This window comes from Xyrauchen texanus, chromosome 15 (assembly GCF_025860055.1).
Source record: "Xyrauchen texanus isolate HMW12.3.18 chromosome 15, RBS_HiC_50CHRs, whole genome shotgun sequence".
In the NCBI taxonomy this organism is placed as follows: domain Eukaryota; kingdom Metazoa; phylum Chordata; class Actinopteri; order Cypriniformes; family Catostomidae; genus Xyrauchen; species Xyrauchen texanus.
The window spans coordinates 41,326,232-41,348,927 of NC_068290.1; the positions used below are offsets into that span (position 1 = coordinate 41,326,232).

The 22,696-nt window shown below is 40.1% G+C and overlaps 1 protein-coding gene across 3 annotated transcripts in view; it reads left to right on the forward strand.

Annotated features, from left to right (window-relative positions):
• Window positions 1–21,553, forward strand: part of LOC127655531 (granulocyte colony-stimulating factor receptor-like) — a 36,590-nt gene extending 15,037 nt beyond the window's left edge. For all 3 annotated transcript variants that reach the window (XM_052143416.1, XM_052143415.1, XM_052143417.1), the window contains exons 11-16: window positions 10,473–10,571; window positions 10,732–10,878; window positions 10,970–11,101; window positions 12,024–12,120; window positions 17,808–17,889; window positions 19,484–21,553. In XM_052143416.1, the coding sequence (XP_051999376.1) occupies window positions 10,473–10,571; window positions 10,732–10,878; window positions 10,970–11,101; window positions 12,024–12,120; window positions 17,808–17,889; window positions 19,484–19,981 (1,055 nt within the window). In that variant the 3' untranslated portion in view covers window positions 19,982–21,553. The remainder of the gene's footprint in view (window positions 1–10,472; window positions 10,572–10,731; window positions 10,879–10,969; window positions 11,102–12,023; window positions 12,121–17,807; window positions 17,890–19,483) is intronic.
• Window positions 21,554–22,696: the final 1,143 nt, after the last annotated feature.

The following is a 22,696-nucleotide window of genomic DNA, read 5'->3' on the forward strand; positions in this document are numbered from 1 at the left end:
TTGGAGTCACTTGGTCCAAACTCAAGACACGCAGCACTGACATACAGCGCGTGAAGGTCTCCCACACGTTTAACTGATGACAGGGCAGTTAGAAAAACGGTTTTGAGTGAAAGGTATTTCAAATCCACGGATTGAAGCGGTTCGAAAGGGGGGGCTTTCATAGCTTCGAGAACTACAGAAAGATCCCAGATAGGAACCGATGGGGGGCGCGGGGGGTTCATCCTTCTAGCTCCCCTGAGGAAGCGGATGACCAGCTCGTTTTTCCCAGTGACTGGCCGTGCAGGGTTCAGCGAATGCCGCGACGGCCGCCACGCATCACTTTGAGCGTGGATGGGGATCTGCCCTTATCCAGCAGCTCTTGTAAAAACACGAGCAGCGACGACACCCCACATGTCCGTGGGTCCAGGTCTCTGTCGGTGCACCATTTTGAAAACACAGACCATTTGGACGCATAGAGTCTTCTCGTGGAAGGGGCTCTAGCGTGTATGATAGTGTTTATTACTCCTTCTGGCAAAGCGACGAGTAGTCGTTGATCACCCACGCGTGCAGTGCCCAGCGCTCTGGGTGGGGATGCCAGATTGTGCCGCGAGCTTGAGATAGTAGATCTGCTCTCACTGGAATGGGCCACGGGGCTGTCAGTGACAGCTGCGTAAGCTCCGGGAACCATGTCTGATTCTCCCAGCGCGGGGCTATAAGGAGCACCGAGTGACGCGTTTCCCGAGTGATGCGTAGCGAGACGGGAGGGAAGGCGTAAAGCGGGCGGTTGGGCCAGTCCTGGGCCAGCGCGTCCTCGCTTTTCGAGAAAAATACTGGGCAGTGAGAGTTCTCTTCTGACGCAAAGAGGTCTATCTCTGCTCTGCCGAATATGCTCCATAACTTCTGGACTGTTTGAGCATGCAGGGACCATTCCCCTGGGGAAATATTGTCTCTGGACAGTCTGTCTGGGCCGTCGTTCAGGTGGCCTGGCACGTGCGTAGCCCTCAGCGAGCGCAGGTGGCACTGGGACCAACTCAGTATGCGTTTTGTCAGATGGAAGAGGTTCCTGGATCTGACACCGCCCTGACGGTTTAGATAGAATACCACAGATCTGTTGTCCGAAAGGACCAGGACGCGGTGACCCTGAATGACCGGGAGGAAGCGCACGAGCGCGTACTCGACCGCTATCATTTCCAGACAATTTATGTGAAGGAGCTTTTCCTGAACTGACCATAGGCCAAAAACCGGAGAGCCCTCGCAGACCGCGCCCCAACCCGTGTTGGACGCGTCTGTCGAGATGACTTTTCGGCGAGATACAGCTCCCATAGTCACTCCCCGCTGATACCATTCGGCCACTGCCCAGGGCTGCAGAGCTGAGATACAGGTCTGAGTCACTCTGATCGGCTGGCGGCCCGTGGCCCAAGCCCGGTAAGACACGCGGGTGTTTAGCCAATGCTGAAGCGGGCGCATGCACAGTAAACCCAGCTGAAGTACTGCTGCGGCTGAGGCCATGTAACCTAGCATTCTCTGAAATTTTTTCAGAGGCGTGAGGCTGTTCATCTGAAAGGATGCCGCTAGTCGCTGAACACGGCGCGCACACTGTGTAGATAAGCGAGCCGTCATTGCCATGGAGTCTAGTTCTATTCCAAGGAAGGAAATTGCCTGACTGGGCTGTAGTGAGCTCTTGGTCCAATTGACTGCAAGACCCAAACTGTTCAGATGACTGAGGAGAACTGTCCTGTGAGACAGAAGCTCCGTATGTGACTGTGCCAAAATCAGCCAATCGTCCAAATAGTTCACAATTCGCAAGCCCTGACTCTGTAGGGGTGCGAGCGCCGCATCCATGCAATGACTTGCACAATTGGTGCTAAAGACAGGCCGAACGGAAGGACGGTGTATTGATAAACCTGGCCGTCGAAGGCGAATCTCAAGAATGGCCTGTGACGGGGATTTATCTGAATCTGAAAGTAGGCATCTTTCAGATCGAGAGAAATAAACCAGTCCCCCTGGCGCACATGCGCGAAGAGTTTCCTGATTGTAAGCATTTTGAACGGTCTTTTTGCGAGCAACTTGTTCAAAACCCTGAGATCTAATATTGGTCTGAGGCCGCCGTCTTTCTTGGGGACAAGAAAATAACGGCTGTAAAACCCCGACTCGCTCAGAGAAGGTGGCACTCTCTCTATGGCCTTTTTGCACAGAAGGTTTGCTATTTCTGAACGAAGCATGCAGGCTGCTTCCGTGTGCACGGTAGTTTCGAGCCGCACTCTGAAGCGGGGAGGGCGGCGATCGAACTGTAGCAAATAGCCCTGTTTTATTGTGCTTAACACCAATTTAGATATCCCTGGGATAGCTTTTCACGCTTTGAAGCATAACGCTAGAGGGTGAATGGCCAAGTCGCCCTGATTGCCGCACACAGCGAGCTGAACAGAATGTGTGAGCGCGCTTACTGTGCTTATGCATGACTGCTCGCAGACAGCAGGGACAGGCTGTTCTGTGAGTGACTTCCCGATTGAGGTGAATGGGGAAAGTCACATCTGTTAAGTGATGCGCGAGCATAGTCACGGGCATGGGACTTACATACAGAGAGGTGTTTGCTGGCCGTGTGACAGAGCGGGCAGAGAAGGGGCGCACGCACGGACTCGTGGGCGCGTTTATTGACTCTAACACTCGAGCTGGCTGTGCCCGCTTTATGTGAGTGGGCTCTGATAGGGACACGGGAAGTGTAATGCTTGTGTGTAGTGGTGAACACTGGATTGTGGGCACATTTTCTACACATAAGGCATGTTTACTTTTTACAAGATTTCTTTGGGTCGCCGTGAAAACGGCATTTGAGTGCAGGCAAGCGGGCAGTATCACCGGCTTGTTGGCTGCTGAATCCACCACTGCAGTAGCCTGAGAGAAGGGGACTGACAGGGGGCGAAGCTTTGACGGTGGTCCGGCCGTCAGCGCAATCTTAGGCCGAGGCCCGCGGAGGGGCGGCGGTCTGCGGGGGCTGTCTGAGCGCGATCTAGGGTGGCCGCCTTGTCGTCGCTGAGAAGTCTGGCTTTGCTGAGCTGGGCGCTGTCAAGAGGCTCGTGCAGGAGGCTGGTCACGTGGGCGGCCTGCAGAGGAGCTAGCGCGACGAGGCAGGAAGAGACTCATGGCTTGGGTGGCTTTCTGGACATCCGAGAAACGGTCAACAATGCCACTCACTGCGGAACCGAAGAGACCGGACGGAGAGAGCGGCGCGTTGAGGAACGTGGAGCGTTCAGCTTCTCCCATGTCGGCTAGCGTTAGCCATAGGTGTCTCTCGGTCACAGTCAGCGCGGCCATGCACTTCCCTAGGGCTTGAGCTGCAGCTTTGGTGGCGCGAAGGGCGAGATCGCGCTCCTTAGATCTGAAACAGCCTCTGGGTGCCTGCCTTTCTCATCCCACTCTCGAAGAAGGTCCGCTTGGAGGATCTGTAAGACAGCCATGGAATGCAGAGCAGATGCGGCTTGGCCGGCGGCGGCATAGGCGCGGCCAACACAGGCGGAAGTAGTTCTGCAGGCCTTAGACGGGAGCACTGGCTTAGACCGCCATCTCGCGGAGGGCGGGCAAAGGTGTGCTGCTACCGAATCCTCGACCGGGGGGATGGAAGAGTAGCCCCTCTCGGTGGCGCCATCCACCGACGGTTCCTGGCCGAGAGAGGCGCGTTCCATGATTTAGAGAGCTCGGCGTGGAGTTCCGGCAGGAAGGGAGCGGCCCGGGCCGCGGGCGCTGCGCGGCGACTTCTCTGAAGAAAGCAGCCGTCGAGTCTGTTGGGAGCCTGCTCAGAGGGCGGTGACCACTCGAGCCCGAGGCGGTCGACGGCCTGTGTGAGGAGACGTGTTAGTTCTTCTTCGACTCCGGCACGGGTCCTGCTGGATTCCTGGGCCGAGGAGGCGGCTTGGGAGCCTGACCACTCCTCGCTGTCCGAAGCCATGATGGAACAGCAGCCCTTATCCTCCTCCTCGTCATCTGAGATGGCAGCAGTGCAGCCGCTCGGCGGCAACTGTGCGTCCCGGGGGGGCGGGGAGGGTGAAAGCGAGGCTCGAGGGAGAGGCTCCGGCGAGCTAGTCGCTTCTAACACCGGTTCCGGCAGCCTTTGGGAGCGGCGCTTCTTTCTGCGCGGCGAAACAAAAGGCTTGTTACAGTCCCAGGCAGAGAGCACAGATGAGGTGGCGGTCTCCGGCGCTGAGAGGGGCGCGGCATGAGGCGCAGGTGGTGCGAGGCATCTTTAAAAAGACGCTCGTTGCTCTTTTTGTGAAGTTCGCTGAGGAACTATCTTGCTCTAAAAAGGATACGTCGCCGGATGGTGTAGCTCGCAGGATGGCTGAAGGTGGCGAAGACGGCCGGCTTCTTCGAGCGCTGTCCAAGCTTGCTAGATGCCCCTCGAACGGCGACGCGGTTCTGCAGTTCAGAGATGCGAAGAGCTTCGCTGAATAGATGAAAATCAGGGTTCCAGCCTACGAACTTACGCTTATATGCACTCTAGCCACGGCCATTCTGGCGGGCTTTGATACAGTGACGGCGCGGGCGACTCTCATTGGACGCGAGTTCACTCAAGTTCGTCTATAGGCTGCAGCAGTTGCCGCAGAGCAACCAATGAGCTCGCTAGCTAGCCCGCTCAAGGTATGCAGCTGCTGCACTGCGTTGACAATGGATACAAAATTAAGGATTATTTTTTGGCTTCAATATCTCAGAAAAGATGAATCTTTCCCGTAGCGTAAGCTAGCTTACGCAATACGAGAGAACCTCTCGTAAGAGAACCATTTTTCATGTTGTGCTTGCTTCTTTTATAATAATAATACAAAAAATAACCCAACCCATACATACTATTTATAATAACGAATGGTCCTAATATTTCAGCATTTCAAGCTTAATGTACTACCTTTTTTTTTGCAATTAATATTTTTTATTGATTCACATATACACAACAAAGAAAAATCCAAAGACACATACAATGAATCAACATTTCACATTCAAACCCTACTAATATCCCTCCCCATTCACCCCACCCTGACCCCCAACGAACACCCCTGCGGTCCCACATAATAACACACACAAAAACAAAAAAAATTATAAATAAATAAATATAATAAACAACTAAACTACACTCGCCACATCCCCTCCCAGAGAGTCCCCCAAAAATGCTAAATACATTAATTGCCCAATTTCTTTAAGTTGCAATATGTAGCAATTTTCATGTAATATTTGCCTTTATTTTGCCAATATGTGAACCGCTTGTAACGCAATTTAAAAAACTAGCCCGTCCCAGACTTCCAAGGTTGCATATTAAATGCAATTAGTACACTGATTTTCATGCGAAGGGAGTGGGTCGCTTTTGCTGGGAGAATCCAAAGGATGTGACATTTCATTTTGTTCCCGAGAGCCTTGCTTCAGTAATAGCTTCTCTTCCGCATAAACAGATAGTCTGCAACACTAGGTAACGTTATTTGAGAGATGGAATCCAGCAAACAACTGGCTCCCAGCACTCCTACACAAACTCTGAGTAAGTCAAAAAAAATAAAAATAATAATAAATATTTATCTACTGAATCCCATCTGGCTAAGAGGGAACGTGATCATGGTCGTGCGAAAACTAGAGTGAACATCGGCAGGGCATTTGATTCCCGGAGGGACCTTTGTTCGTTTTGGGGACCCTGAATTAGTGTTGTTCTTATTGGACAGGTAAGCTTACATAACTGCAAAATCATGTTAGATATAGTTTCATAAGGATTGATCTGTGTCATGTTAGCTTGCAAAGTAACTGTCATAAACAATGTAAATCTGTAATTATTCGGCAATGTATACTACAATAATACCTTAAATTAATGCTAGACAATGTTCAAGATAATTCAAAAAGCTCCATTCATTAGTGTAACGTAACTTGGTTATACAGAAAATATATACTTTCTTTTATAATAAAACAATATCGATATATCAAAATGACAGTTGTGATGTCACATTAATACTGAACTGTGTCAACATATTTATAAATGTACAGTCTATTTTATAAACAGCTACTTTCATCATCCACCAAATTTAGCTAACAGCTATAGCTGGCTAGCTAGCTAACGCCAAAATAGGCTATCGTATAAATGCAGTCAATGTATCATGCAAAGAAAAGTGATTATATCAAACTACAGTCTCTCATAGTCAGACCTATATCCACACTTTGTTTTAACTCTTTTCCAGCACTGAAGAGTCAAATATAATATACAATCTCAAAGTTTGTAATAAAACAATTGTAACTGTGTAATTTTAATTAAGCTACATCATCTGTCAGCATGATGCCGGTGAATCACATTGTCACTTTGTACGTTACGTCATTGTTTTGGCCGATGCTCGCGTCCCTATGGAGTGTGTACACGAGCACTGGCTGCAGTTCACTTAACGGCCACAGGTGTCTTTAATTACTAACAAATAAGGCCCACAAACCCAGCCTTCTACTTGCCACCTCCTTGAAAGCAACTACACACCACTCTGAAAATCAGGGCGCTCTATCAGACTTCCATCCCCATAAAATGATATGCCTGCCAATCATGAGACTAGTCAGAACAATTTTTTATGTGATTATCCTCCAAATTTATGACCGCCCCATCATCCAAAATACAGAGTCTGGGACAAAGTAAAATTTGAGTGCTCAAAACGTCACACATACAATTTTGAACTTTCAAACAAAATTCTTGAATCTTAACAAGGATAGTGTCTCCAGCTTCTGATTGGCATCACCAGCAGGTGGGTGTGCCTTTAATACCAAGCCTATAAAATCTAGAGGGGCCACTGGAAGGCACCCAGCTGGAAAGCCGTTACCGGGCAGTATGCTGTCAGAGCCAAAGTTTCGGATTTTGACCAACTGACTCTGTATCCTGAGAATTTAGAAAAGGAATTAATAATTCTGTATTGGCAAGACATAGACCTAGTAGGGTCGGAGACATATAACAAAATATAATCTGCATAAAGCAAAAGCTTATGTGTCATACCTCCCAACACCACCTTATCGTGGCTGCTTCTGGTTCCCCGTCAACAGAACAATAATGGGGAAAAAGTGCAACCCTGCCGGAGGCCCCTATACGGAGTAAAATAATCTGAAATTAATCCATTCGTTTGTACTGCCGTGTCTATAAAGTAACTTAATCCAGCCAATAAAAGTATTTTCCGAACCCATATATTTCCAAAATCTTAAAAATATAATCTTATTCTACCATATCAAACACCTTTCCGGCGTCAAGTGAGATGGCAGCGACCAGAGTCTGATCATTCACCACTGACCACATGATATTGATTAAATGCCTAATGTTATCAGAAGAGCTATGACCCGAATAAACCCCACCTGATCTATATGTATAAGAGATGTCATAACTTAATCGGTTAAGCAGAATTTTTGACAATATTTTTATGACTAGCTGGATCAGGGAAATTGGACAGTAACTCTTACAATCGCTTGGATATTTTTACATTTTAAGAATTAGACTGATCTGGGTTTTTGTCTTGGTTGGCGTAAGCGTTCCATTCTTTAATGATTCCTTATAAACTTCTAACAAAAGTGGAGCCAATTCTGTAGCATAATATCTAATAAATTCAGTAGCAAAGCCATCTGGCCCTGGTGCCTTGCCTGTAAGGCCTTAATTACCTTGTCAAGCTCCTCCAAGTCTATCTCAGAATCAAGATAATTTTTGCACAGTTGTCAATTTAGTGAGATTGAATGGTTCCACAAAGTTTCTAATACCTTAATCAGTAGACGAAAACGTGGAACTATAAAGATCAAGATATAATTCTTTAAAAGCATTATTAATATCAATGGCCGAGGTAAAAATTTCACCACCAGCAGATTTCACTGAGGGAATGGTTTTATATATCTAGCAAAAAGCTTCCCTGCTTTGTCCACTGATTCAAAATATGACTGTCTTGCCCTGAATAACCAAAACTCCACCTTCCGTGACAAAATAGTATTATATCTGTATTCCAATCAGGGCAATTCTTTGAAGCCATCAGATGACATTCGGTCTTTTAATGCACTTTTAATATTCCCTTCCAACTCCATAAGTTCATGTGCTTTGGATTTTTTGGTGAATGAGGCATACTGTATAATCTGGCCCCTAAGAACTGCCTTAAATGCCTCCCAAGCCATGCCCACACAGTATACTGGGGACCAGTTAGTCTCCATATAAACATTGATTTCAGCCTTTAAGATTTGTAGGAAATCAGGATTTTGCAAAAGGCATACTATTAAAGCGTCAACTATATGATTTATTTCCCTCCATATGAGGCAACACATCTGAACTCACCAGGGCGTGATCTGAGACTAAGATGTTTCCAACTGAGCAATCAACAACAGATGAAATGAGGGACTTAGAAAAAAAAATCTATTCTAGAATAAATATTATAGACTGATGAAATAAAATTATAGTCTCTACAAGATGGGTTCAAAAGTCTCCAAATATCTATAAGACCAAGATTTTTACACAACCTGTGAAGCATTAATCTTGCACTTGGGGGCTTGCACACTTTTGCTTCACTATGATCAAGAACTGAGTACACCAAAAGATTAAAGTCTCCTCCCAATATTATATCATGAGGGGTGCCAGCGGCTTGTAACATCCCCTCAAGATCTAAAAAAAATCCCTGATCAACAGCGCTAGGTGCATAAATATTAGCCAAAATCAACCTTTGCCCCTGAATTTCTGCTAAAACAATAATGATTCTTCCTAATTTATCTTTAATCTGTTTGAGACATTTGAATTGTATATGCTTACTTATCAGCGTAATGACTCCCCTACTCTTACATGAGCCAGCACTCAAGAAAATATTTCCACCCCATATCTTCCCAAAACTTTCAGCTTTCTGTGGAGAAAGATGCATTTCTTGAAGAAACACTATATCCTATTTCCTTCATTTAAGAAAATAAATAACCTTCCTTCTTTTATTGGGGTGCCCCAACACGTTCACATTCCACATGAAGATAGACAATCCACACATATTAACATTTGACATTTTGACATAATAGAAAAAATAGATTGTGTTTCAAAAATACATTTATAAAGACCACATTCGTGGTCACATTAGTGCAACAGTAAAACCGGGAACTTCCCCAGAACCAAACAAACAGAAAAAAGAATCATGTTCGCATTAACCCCACACATGACAGTGCCAACTGGCATCCATCCCTCTAAACTCAAACAGTCCATGTGCGACTACGAAAGCCCCCCGCGACAACTTTGCCGTCGGATTGCTCAAGTCTGGTGTTTCTATACAAATTTTGTGAGACAGAATTACATCACAGAAAATAATCTATAAAACAAACTCCAGCCAATTGGCAGAATAAACACAAATAACATTTAGATTCATTCAGAAAACTGAAGAAAATTTATAATAATAAAAAATTATATTCAGTCTCACAAACAAATAAACAAATATTCAGTGAGCTGGCTGTTCATGAACGCAGCAGATGACCTAATCCATCCAATGTCCTGCAAAAAATACTACACAAAACAAACTCCAGCCAATAGGAGGCATAAAAACAAGGCACATGCCGATTCATCCACAACTGTCTCAAAGAAGTGTAATTCCACAAATCAAACTTCAGCCGCTAGGCGGAACCAGCACATAAAGAAACAAAACTGGCGCCTTGTTTCCTCGGACGGTCACGAGTATGTTCAGTGAGTTAAGCTCACATGGGGGCAACATGAGAAGCACACCATGACTTCCTCAGTCCATTGATTTTATGAAAGACATCTAATCTCATTTTGGCTGGGAACATCAGTGCAAAAGCTATCCTCCGTCGATGCAAGAGTTTCTTGAATGAGTGTTACTACACAAAACAAACTCCAGCTGCTAAGTGGAACCATCACAAAAAGAAACAAAAAGGTGCCCAGCTTCCTTAGATTGCCAAGTGTATGTCAAGCTCAGTTTGATCATGAAAATCATCAAATGGCTTACTCACCCCATTGTCTCTATGAAAGACATCACTTGCTGTGGGAATGTAAATATTTACATCAAGATGTACATAATGGTTTATGCTGGTTTGGTGCTGGTCTAGCTGGTGGACATATTATCAACATGGCAGAGAAATATTGTGGTCTTTCAAGGTCTTGGCAGAGAAATATTGTGGTCTTTCAAGGTCTTTCTAGGCCTGCTGGTTAAGCTAGTTGGGCACAAGGAATCGAGCTTCCATTGCTTGACACCAGCATCAATATAAAAAACATATGCTGGTCTTTTAAACAGGTCTAATTTCCATTAGTAGAAAGTTCTAGGTCACATCCACACTAATACGCTTTTGTTTGAAAGCGCATTGATTTCGCTGTGTGTATGCCTCTTATCCACCGAAAACCGAGTGTTCCAAAATCGATGACAATAGGAAACTGAAAACTGAGTTACTCTCATTCAGTAACATCATTCAGTGCTTTTAAAACATCCTGTACATAATCATTTATATTCTTATTTGTTGCTTAAAGAATGCATTCAAATCTATGGCTGTTTTATTTCCAATTTCAGGTATTAAGCCTTACACGCCCTATGAGATTTCTATTTATCCCAAATACGCAGGTGGGACTGGACGTCCTTCTACTGTGACAGCATACAGCAGTCAGAAAGGTTAGTACTATCAGATCTATGATATATGAAGGCTTCCTGTAAACTAGGCAAGTGATTTGTGTGTGCTAAAGCAGAGCTGAATAATGATGCAATACTTCCCTCTAGTGGATTTACCTGTGTTTAGTTTTAACATGCTGACAAATGTTTTCATATGTATCAGCACCCTCTGTGGCTCCAGAGTTGAAATTTCGTCAATTACATCCTTCACACGTGAAAATATTCTGGGTAGAAATCCCCCTGGAGCAGAGAAATGGGATTATTCAAAAATATACAATTCACTTCTGGGATGACAGAGGGCATAATCAAGGTATTTAAGGATTTTGATTTTGTAAGCGGTTTTTCAGTGGAAGATTTCTAAAAAAAATGTATTAACCAAAATGTTTGTCTATTGGTTCAAGTTAAAGAGACAAATCAGACTGAAGTTTTGGTGAATCTTCAGCAAAATTCTACATATTACTGCCTTATAACGGTTCATACATTGGGAGGAAGTTTGAATGGATCTGTCACAATCCTGAAACCTGGACATATTGGTAAATGTCTATGATCACACTGTTCAAGTGAATTTTGAAAATCGGTAACAGAACAATAAATCATCTTTCCACCCTTGAGTCATTCCAAACCTGCATGCTGTTATTTTTCAGTGGAACACAACCGAGGAGAAATTGAGGAATCTTCACACAACTCTTCTCCGTATGACATTAGTTCATATTGACCACACCTGTCAAGCTCTAAAAACACACAAACACCCCCACACACACACATATGTGTGTGTGTGTGTGTGTGTGTGTGTGTGTGTGTGTGTATGTTTACATATCCCATATATATATATCCTGTACTTTGTGTGATGAGCAGACGGAAAGACTTAATTCACCAAAAAGGGGAAGATGAGTCAGTAAATAACTACTTAAATTTTAGCCTTTGTGACTTTAGAAGACTTGGAATATAGAGCATGACTCATATGGACTACATTTATGATACTTTATGGTATTTTTGATAAAACTTGATAAAAGTTTCCATTCGTAAACATGAATATATATATTTGGCGTAACAATGGACAATATATTTTTACAGCATTTATTCATCTTTGTTAATGTTAGTTCATACAAATACAATTGTTCATTGTTAGTTCATGTTAGTTCATACTGCATTAAATAAGATTATTATATATATTATGTTAACAAATGGAACCTTATTATAAAGTGTTACCATATTTTTTATTTTTGGCCCATGACAGACATGTTATTTATTTTTGGAAAAGAGTTGTGTTAAGATTTCTCCTTGTGTGTTCCACAGAATAAAATAACAGCAAATGGGTTTGGAATGACCTGAGTGTGAGCAAATAATTTTCTCACATGATTCTTAATTTTCATTCTAAAATTAGATTGAAATTCTCAATTGGTACTAAATAGAATGTAACATTAATAATGAATAATTATTGCTGATGTTTTTCAGATGGCATTGAGATGTTGCTCATCGTAATTCCTGCATGCGCTGGCTTCTCACTTCTCATGATCATTACTGTGTTAACCTGTTTTAGCAAAAATGAACGGTGAGCATCCACAGGCTTGTTATTAAAGTAAAGGTTTGTTAGGCCAGTAATAATAGTAAAATTAGGGGCCAAACACCGAAGGTGTGTAGGCACCTATTGTGATTGTTAGTGTTCTTTTTATTATTATGGATATGGTTCCTTTAGCAGCCCATACAACCGTTCGTGGAAGGTTATGACATTTTGCACACAGGTAGAGGACAGTCTGAAGTGCTACTATAGCACATATCTAGCGCCCTCAAAAGTTCAAAGTTTTCAGGCAAACCTACTTTTTCAATTTGAAAATTGACGTGCGACATCTGGAGACACTCAGGACAAAAAGTCTTTATAAAAAATGTTGTTAGACCAAACCATTTTTTAATGGCACATCAACAAATCCAATGAAGAATGCACAACATTTTATTTGAGGCTGTATTTCTACAACACCTTCTTTTGACACTGAATACTGTAACTACACTTAACAGTGCCCCCTTTGGGTCAGGAGATATAAAAGTGGCTTTTTTTGTTTATAACATCTGAATGGTTTGTCCTAAATCACGAAACTGGACTCTTTAGTTTGTGTGAGAAATACCATGTCGAATGATACCAATTTTGCCTATGTCGGCCATTTTGAATTTTGTTGTAAAATGCTGCATTTTACAAACGCATTGGTGTATCATTACGAAACTCGGTATGTGAAACTTCGGCACGATGCTCTGATGGTGCTCAATATTCTTGTGGTCAAAAATATAGCGAAATGCTAATAACGTTTAATAATTTTAGCCTATTGGTATGACTGGTCTTGATAGATTCCTTGGGTCAAGCCAAGTTTAAGGGTACCACATTTGTCAAGGTACTTGTCGGCGATTATTCATTTACTTAAACTTAATTACTTAAAAAAACTACTTTTTTAATTCCTCCCACAGCAATAATCAAATTTTCCCCAAATTCTGTTCAGATCATCTTCAGACCATGCTAATCAAATGTTTTTGTGAGCTTGCAGTCTAAACGGAATGTAACAACACCAAAAGAAATTTTGGTACCACCAAATAATAGTAAAAAACTATTTTTTTGTATTTTTTATTTTTTAATTTCTAAATGTACTCAAATTTTACTCTAAATTACTCTATAGCATCGCCATAATTTACTCTTACTCACAAACTTGCATGTTGATTCAGCCTGATAAATCGTTCAACTAAATGAATGGGATCAATCAGGGCTGTGTTAACCAAAAACATTGTTATCCCAAGTTGCTCTTAAAGAGCATTGGTGTGTACAATCAACTTACACTAACTTGCACTGCATTTCTTTACTCTCAGTCGAATCTGACTTCAAAATAACAAATGTTCGTTATAGCTGGCACTGCGCTTTTTAGCATTTACCTGAAAATTTAATTTGTAACTTTACGAAAATTAGGTCTCTATTCACAAGCATTCAATAGTAAAGTAAAATAAAAATACAATTCTAAGAATTATTGTAGACGCAGTACCAAATGTGGCCACAAGATGACTTCATTATTCCAAGAGTGACATACTCCGATTTAAATGCCTGGGTCTAGAGACATATTTATAGACTCTTTTTAAAGAAGACACTTGTTATATTATTGTGCAAGTGAAATTAGTTAAGTTAATAAAATAAAAATTTGGTGCAAGAGTGTGCAAGTAATTTAACTTTTTCAATTTTAATTGATTAATCAATTAAAAATAAGCTCCCTCTTTGACACGTTTGTTTTTAGTTATCAGGTAATTGTCACTGAATTTCGAATTAAGTGAAGTCACGTCATGCATGATCACCATCGATCATTGTTTTCATGATCGATCAATGCTGCCATGTCTGTACATATCTAATTAAATGTTTGTACATACATCAGTTTTTAAGTGTAGATTTTTAAATCTGCAGCAATATATCAGGGCGCTCTGTCCTGCATACCGAATGTCAAAAGCGGTATTTATGCATTTACCCCATGCCCTTGCGGGGATAATGGAAAATATTGTAGCTACTTTGGGTGGATTAACTGTATAAATACATGTAAAAATCCATGTAAAGTGTAAATGCCTTTTGCTCTGCCGATCACGTTATTGACAACTGGAGTTCAAACAGACAGCATGTCACAGGCTGCATAGAGCAGCTGTACTGCTGTACAGAACTAATTATCTAAATTATTTCGACACTGAATACTGTAACTACACTTAACTAACAACAATAAGCTATGAAATAGCAGGAGTAGGCATTAATAAAACATGATCATGCTTTGGTTTATATTTCCCTATGGGACATTGTTCAAGTTTTCACTGTAATAATTACTATATCGTTTTCCAAACCTCTCTTCTTATTGACAAATTCATTCAGATCTTACAAGAGCCCTTAAAGGGATAGTTCACCCAAAAATTACAATTCTCTTATCATTTACTCACCCTTATGCTATCCAAGATGTGTATGACTTCCTTTTTTCTGCAGAACACAAATAAAGATTTATAGAAGTATTTCTCAGCTCTTTTAGTCCATAAAGTGCAAGTGAATGGGTGCCAACTTTTTAAAGATTAAAAAAAAGTCTGCATAAAAGTAATCCATAAAGCTCCAGGGGTTAAATCCATATCTTCAGAATGTGATATGAGAACGTTTGGATGAGAAACAGGTCACTTTAACATTCTTCTTACGTTTTTGGTGATTCACATTCTTCTCTGCATATCTTCTCTGCTGGGCTGGGAGAAGGGCTTCTAGCAAAAAATGACATAAATATTGATCTTTTTCTCACCCACACCTATCATATCATTTCTGAAGGTATTGATTTAACCACTGGCGTTGTATGGATTACTTTTATGGCACCTGAATTTGCTTTTGGAGCATAAAAAGTTTGGCACCCATTCACTTGCATTGTAATGACCTACAGAGACCTACAATATTCTTCTAAAAACTTAATGTATGTTCTTCAGAAGAAAGGAAGTCACTTGAGTAATCTTTTAATTGAATACCTTCTAATTCTTACTCAAGTAATTATTATGTTAGCACTTTTACTTCTACTTAATTCTTTTTTTTTAATTACTTTTTTTGGCTCCACTACCCACCTCTGGTAATGGTGGCCTTAGGTTCTCTAGCCAAACAAACACCAAGAAGTCACTGTTCTGGAATGAGCAAGGCCAACCCCTATAACCATAGAAACATTATATCAATGGCTACATTACCTGACAATCAAATCTTGACTAGTGATGCACATTTTGGAGAGGCGATGGAGCCTTTGATATGGTTTGATTGACAGCTCCGCCTGTGAATTACAGAGAGACTCATGTGTGGAATAGTGGAGACCTCAAGACCTCAATGCTGATTGATAATATACGTTTTATAATCAAAATTTTATGGATAATAGACATTTTAATTTACGGGATGACACAAGCAAAGGATAATCAGTTGTTTTTTTTCCCCTACATTTTCGCTGTTTTGGATAAAATGGTCAAGTCTATTTTCAATTTTGGACATTAACCATGGATTTTAAACTTGAATTTCCTGCCATAATCTGATCAGATCAAAACCAGAAGATGACATTCAGATCGCAAAACAGTGGGAATATTTCAAAAGCTAGAGACTTGTAGCTTTTGAACAATATAAGGTTTGTCAAGATTAAAGTTGGATATGAAGGTCATATAGTCCAATAAACATACAGTTGAAGTCAGAAGTTTACATAAACGTAGCAAAATACATTTAAACATAGTGTTTCACAATTCCTGACATTTAATCGTAGAAAACATTCCCTGTCTTTTAGGTCAGTTAGGATCACTACTTTATTTTAAGAATGTGAAATGTCAGAATAATAGTAGAGCAAATGATTTATTTCAGCTTTTATTTCTTTCATCACATTCCCAGTGGGTCAGAAGATTACATACACTTTCTTAGTATTTGGTAGCATTGCCTTTAAATTGCTTAACTTGGGTCAAGCATTTTGGGTAGCCTTCCACATGCTTCTCACAATAAGTTGCTGGAATTTTGGCCCATTCCTCCAGACAGAACTGGTGTAACTGAATCAGTTTGTTGGTCTCCTTGCTCGCACATACTTTTTCAGTTCTGAAACACAAATTTCTGGATTTTATCAGATTGAGGTCAGGGCTTTGTGATGGCCAATCCAATACCTTGACTTTGTTGTCCTTAAGACATTTTACCACAACTTTGGAGGTATGCTTGGGGTTATTGTCCATTTGGAAGACCCATTTGTGACCAAGCTTTAACTTCATGGCTGATGTCTTGAGATGTTGCTTAAATATATCCACATAATTGTCCTTCCTCATGATGCCATCTATTTTGTGAAGTGCACCTGTCCCTCCTGCAGCAAAGCACCTCCACAACATGACAATGCCACCCCCATGCTTCATGTTGGTATGGTGTTCTTCGGCTAGAAAACCTTACCTACAAACATAACGATGGTCATTATGACTAAACGGTTACATTTTTGTTTCATCAGACAAGATGACATTTCTCCTAAAAGTAAGATCTTTGTCCCCATGTGCACTTACAAACTGCAGTTTGGCTTTTTATTTTGGTTTTGGAGCTGTGGCTTCTTCCTTGCTGAGTAGTGTTTCAGTTTATGTCAATATAGGACACAGGAGATTTTACTGTGGATATAGATACTTGTCTACCTGTATTCTTCAGCATCTTCACAAGGTCATTTGCTTTTGTTCTGGTATTGATCTGCACTTTTTGCACCAAACTACGTTCATCTCTAGGAGACAGAATGCGTCTCTTTCTTGAGCGGTATGATGGCTGCGTGGTCCCATGGTGTTTATATTTGCGTACTATTATTTGTTCAGATGAACGTGGTACCTTCAAGCATTTGGAAATTGCTCCCAAGGATGGACCAGACTTGTGGAGTTCCACAATTGTTTTTCTGAGGTCTTGGCTGATTTTTTTTTTTTATTTTCCCATGATGTCAAGCAAAGAGGCACTGAGTTTGAAGGTATGTCTTAAAATGCATAAATAGGTACACCTCCAATTGACTAGGCAATTTGCCAATTAACTTCTGATAGGCTAATTGTACAGGCTTGACATAATTGTTTTAAGGCACAGTTAACTTCTGACCCACTGTCTGTAAATAATTGTTGGAAAAATTACCCTAAACGACTTGCCAAAACTATAGATTACTAATATGAAATCTGTGGAGTAGTTAAAAAATTAGTTTTAATGACCCTAGCTTAAGTACTGACTTCAACTGTAAAAAATGCTAAACAAGCATTTATGGGACGAGGCCAGTTAACGGGCTAAACTAGCTCTTCAGTATACTTACTGTCTGATTTTTCATATTACTAAAGAAGAGAGCATTTGCAACATTTTGTATGGAAGTTATTTCATTTGAATCTATTGCATTTAAATGTTTATCAATTTTATGAATTGAAAAAAATAGTTCACATCTGAGTTTGTATTTTTATAAAATAATTGAAAAACGATAAGATAAATCATCATTATGTTTTGATTACAAAATAAGCCTTGATGCAGCATGTTTAAAAAAACATTTTTTATAATTTTAGTCTATTGTCATTGTTCTTGGCATCAGCCACAGAGTCTATCAATGTATATTGCATGTCAAGTGATTCAATTCATTGCTTTTCGAGCAGTTTGCCTAAAATCTTCACAAAAATGCAATTTGCACAAATGTTTTGCCATTCTTGTGCCTGGCCCCGATAATTGCTGCTTGCAGCTATAATTAAATTTGTATTTGTTTGTCACAGGTTGAAGATGTGTTTGTGGCCCATAATTCCCGATCCAACCAAAAGTAGTATTAAGAGGTTGACCACAACTGAATCATTGCTGGTAAGATCACTTTTTTTCATAACCGATCTGACTGATTAATAGCAGAATTGTATTTTAATTGTTAAAATGGTTTTGATAAGCTGGACCCTGTTCTACATATGTAATTTATCCTTGCGGATGTGATTGTACATAGCTTTTGGGAATCAAGTTTATTTTGACAGCCAACCTACTGTAGAATCAGTCATTATTCTGTCTGCTCTTTTTTAATGATTATTTTATCTAAATTTGAGCCAATTCAACTGAAACTTAAAGGAAGAAACAATGTTTTAATAGAACATAGATATATAGTCTAGTTGCATCTAGTTAAAGGTGCATTCAGTAAGTTGTGGCTAATTTTAAAAGATTTACACGTTAGCAAATAAATTGTGTTTTTGTGATGAGTGGTCTTAATGGACTGTACTCATAATGTTTTTTTTATAAAAAGTGGCTGCCATTGTCATTGGCTGCCGCCTGTGTAGATAGATACGCTTAACTATGCTTAGTGCAGTGTTGTTTGGTGATGAAAACACAATGGAACATACTGATAATAGTGCTTTAGAAGCAGAGACAACAGGAGATTCAGTAGCTGTAATGCCGAAGAAGCGAAAAAGGTCTGAAGACAGAAAGACCGGCAAATGCAAAAAACAAGAGTAAACATCGATACGGTATACACAAGGTGGAAAGATTTGATGAAGGAGAAACACATGAGTAGTGATGCCGATGTTGCTTTATTTTTTTTAGACATTATTCATTGTTTAGACCACTCTCTAAAATAGTATCAGTGGAATTTCTTATACAAGTTTTCCTCAAACTTTTAAAATTACATGTGTAGTCAATGTATGTTAGTAATGGACAGTTTTCAGCTGTGTTTACAAATGCAAGCGGAAAGCAACATGTCATTTTATTTTCTTTGTTGTCACAGCTATAGTAAGGGGGGGCCCATCTTCATTCATTCCATCTTCATTCGTTTAGAAGCTGGCACAGCGATTGCTGTGGATTTTGTGTAAATCATGATGTTGGTTTGCTTGGAAACAATACGAGTTAGCCAAACACAGTAATCATAAACATTCTAAATTTGAACATCAAAAACAATTCTAATCTTTCCTTTACCGTAACATTCTGTATTGCTAGATAATTGAGGTTTATATCACGCTAAGCGGTTCTCTAATAAAAGTAATAACTGTCTTTGGAAATAACATGAAATGCAGTTTCCAAAGATGATTGATTTGATGGACAATAATTATCAGTCCTTAACAGTAAAGCATGTCCGCTTGATTTCTGACGTTTTTTTAGGCAAAGCAATTATATTGTAGTTGTAATATATAACTTTAGAAATGACCTCAAACTCCGACATTTTCCAGATGCAAATGATATTCCAAAGCTGACGGGGACAGCAGAGGTGATCATGCTGATCCATGTCGATAGATGGCAGTACAGCATCTAACACCACTGTAACATCAGTACTTAAATACACGAAGAAGAGCAACGCTAACGCTAGCTAGAGAACTACTGTATGACCCTTTAACTCAAAAGGTTAAATTCAAAGTAGATGGAAATTGTAATTTTGACTCAAACTCCAAGTCAATCAAACTAATTTTAACATTGTTTTTTTAAGGGCACGCCCCCCTTTAAAGAATACAAGGACCCTGTGCTGGTGTATCTGTCCCAATTCAGTCTTCTAGATGTTTCTGAGAAAGAGCAGTACAAGACTGATTATGTTAAGGAGAACCCGTGGTCACATGACAGCGGCAGCAATGTTGAAGGTCACGACTCATTGCAGGTCTTCAGCAGTTACGACTCAGAGCAGGACAGGGACTCTATCCCTTATGCCACTGTTGAGTTCGGGTGTCCGTATCAAAGCCAGCGATCCCCTCCACCGGTCTACATGCGCTCAGAGTCCACTCAACCCCTTTTAGGGGTGGAAGACCCTAGGAGTCCCCCACCCTATGAGAATATGCCAATCGGAGGGAGTGTTTCTGAAGTTAACCACTTCAATAGATTCCCTCAGGATTCTGCTGAAAACGAGGAGAATCAAGCAATTTGGGAAGATTTTCCGATGCTCAGATCCTTGGAGTTTAGGGAGACTGACCACATCTCAACTCAAAGTCAATAAATGCCTGTTTATGTGCTTCTTATATAAGGATAAGATTGAATGTGTGTTTCTTCTTTGGATGCATTTTTAATTATGGAAAGAAACATACAGTTGCCCTAAAAGTATTTGTACACTTAGTACACTTAAAACATTTGAATGTCATTGCAATATATTACAATTAAGAAGAACAAGAAGACAGCTCAAGCATACATCTCTAGTAAAGTTTTTGGGTTCGAAATTATGAAATTATACATAAGTGTCAAATCGGATGTATACGATGTGATATGATTTATTATGAAATGTGAATTCTACAATTAATCTAATATAGTGACATGCAGACATTTTAAGTGTCGCTGAAGTGTTTATGTAAAGGGAATATGTTAAGGACAGAATCGTATAACGTATAGGTTTTTTTGGCATTTTGAGTAAATCATTTCAATTAGAATATGGAAAGAAGCTTATTACAAAAGGAGCACAAATGAAAATTGCAATGAAATATTGCTGTTTTTTTTATTGAAAGAGATGATATTGTTTGTGGAAGTCATTCACAGTTACTTATTATTACTTTATAAATGTTACATGTTTTTGCTGTATTTGTTCACTATTTGTTTGTTTCCATGGTGCTTAAAATTCAGTGATTTCATGCATGTGAATATTTAGAATAAACAATGTGGCTACATCTGGCAAAAATTGTGACACAAGATTATAATTGATGTTAAAACTGTAGTAACAATACAGGAAAACCAAAACAATGGTAAACTATCATTAGTTTTATCATTAGTAACATGGTTGAAATAATTATTTAGCAGAATTATTGTGATTTTTATTATCATAGGTTTGTTTTTTCAGTATTTGCACTATAGTTTTACCACAATTATCATGGTTAAAATATAGTTGCTGTTGTAAAACCATGGTCAATTTTGTGGTTAATATGGTTTTACTACAAATACTGTACAAAACTTCAACTATGGTTACTGTAGTAAAACCATGGTAAATTTTCATGGAAAGGAAAGGCAAATCTACTGCAAGGAACCCCCAAAACGTTTTGTGAGGGAACGCAAAACTATTTCAGATGGGAAAGAAGTTACCTTCCTGTCCTCTAAAGGGGCTCCGTAGATGTACATTTCTTGAATTTATATCTCTTAAATGCAAGTTGGCTCATTGTATTCAGTATGTATGTAATGTTTGTTCATGTGTGCCTTTTTAGATGATCTGTGCCTTTTTAGATACTCAACATGCCACCTCATAAGTAAATCATTTATAACACGTTTAAGGAATGTTTCACCAGTTTATGTTCATATGTTGCTAAATCACTATTTTCACTCCGGTAATTGTGTTACACTGTAAAATTATTAAGTATAAAGTAATTATCTTTTGCATTAGATCTAATATTCTCTTTTCTGTCCATTAGCAATTTGTAATTGTTGTGTTGATCTTTGCTTTGTTTTTATGTGGGACATTTATTTTCAAGTTGTAATTGGCTATGTTGAGGATAGATTATTATCTCAAGCACTTTTGTTACTGTGTATAGTATGTGAATGTTCTGTATGCTTACATTTAAAAAAAAAATATATTAAATAAAATAGAAATACTGTGGACACCTAGCACATGTGGAGGCTTAAGCTATTTGCAGCTACATCTATGCACAATTCACCACGTGCACCACCATAGCAAGAACCACATTATAGCAACCACGAGGAGGTTAACCCAACGTGACTCTACCCACCATAGCAACCGAGCCAGCTGGTTGCTTAGGAAGCATGACTGGAGTCACTCAGCGTACAATCCAAAGGTTAGTTAAGATTAACATGGCTGTGGAGGTGAGGGCGTGGTTGAGTACCCATCTCGGGAGAGAGAAATCTGTAAGGACATCCACCTGAGATTAATTGTAAATCTTTGTGTTCACAGTGAGAGTCGGGGGAGATAAAAAGATGGCCAGTTTACAGAGAGAGGAGACAGACAGATAGTGGTTGTACCAGATTAGTACCATCCACTAGTTTTGGGTACTAATAATGTGTGGAGTTCGTTTTAACCATGAGCGAAGGAAATGCCAATGCAAAGGTTAACGGGAAATGCTGAAATGCTCTTAAGATTACTTCACCACCACTGCGCTCGAACAGAAGAGCTCATACCGTATAAAAACGTGAGAACCTGTGACCCAAACTGCTTAGTTCACACTGCATTCGAAGATGGCGCAGAGTAGATAACCTTGCCGAATTGTGGTTTGCGATTAGTATATATATTTATGAGCTACGCCCCTAGACTTTTGATAAGTGGAAAACAGTAGAGATGCACCGATTGCAATTTTCTTGGCCAATTCTGATTTCCGTTTTTTTTGTAAGTGTGACCTGCCGATACCGATTTTTGCAGATTCCGATTTTCTTTCAAAGAACAATAATTGACAGCATATACAAACAAAAATCTACTTTTCTTCAATTTATTTTCATAATAAGAAGAAATGATTAAACATTCTAATTTCCCCCAAACTGCACTAAGTTACAGGATCTTCTCTTACTTAAACAACTCTCAAAATAAAGTGCTCTGTAACTGGAAAGAGGTAGAAATAACAATTAACTGAAAATGAGTTGCTTTATATAACAAAACAGATGTCATTTCCCACTGTTTATAATTTGACCCTTTTCTCTTTTTTACTGGTCTCACTAAAGTCCAAAGATTACACGCCTATGAACAAAACTGAAGTGTTTTAACTGAAATAATAATAGGTGCAGTGTGTAA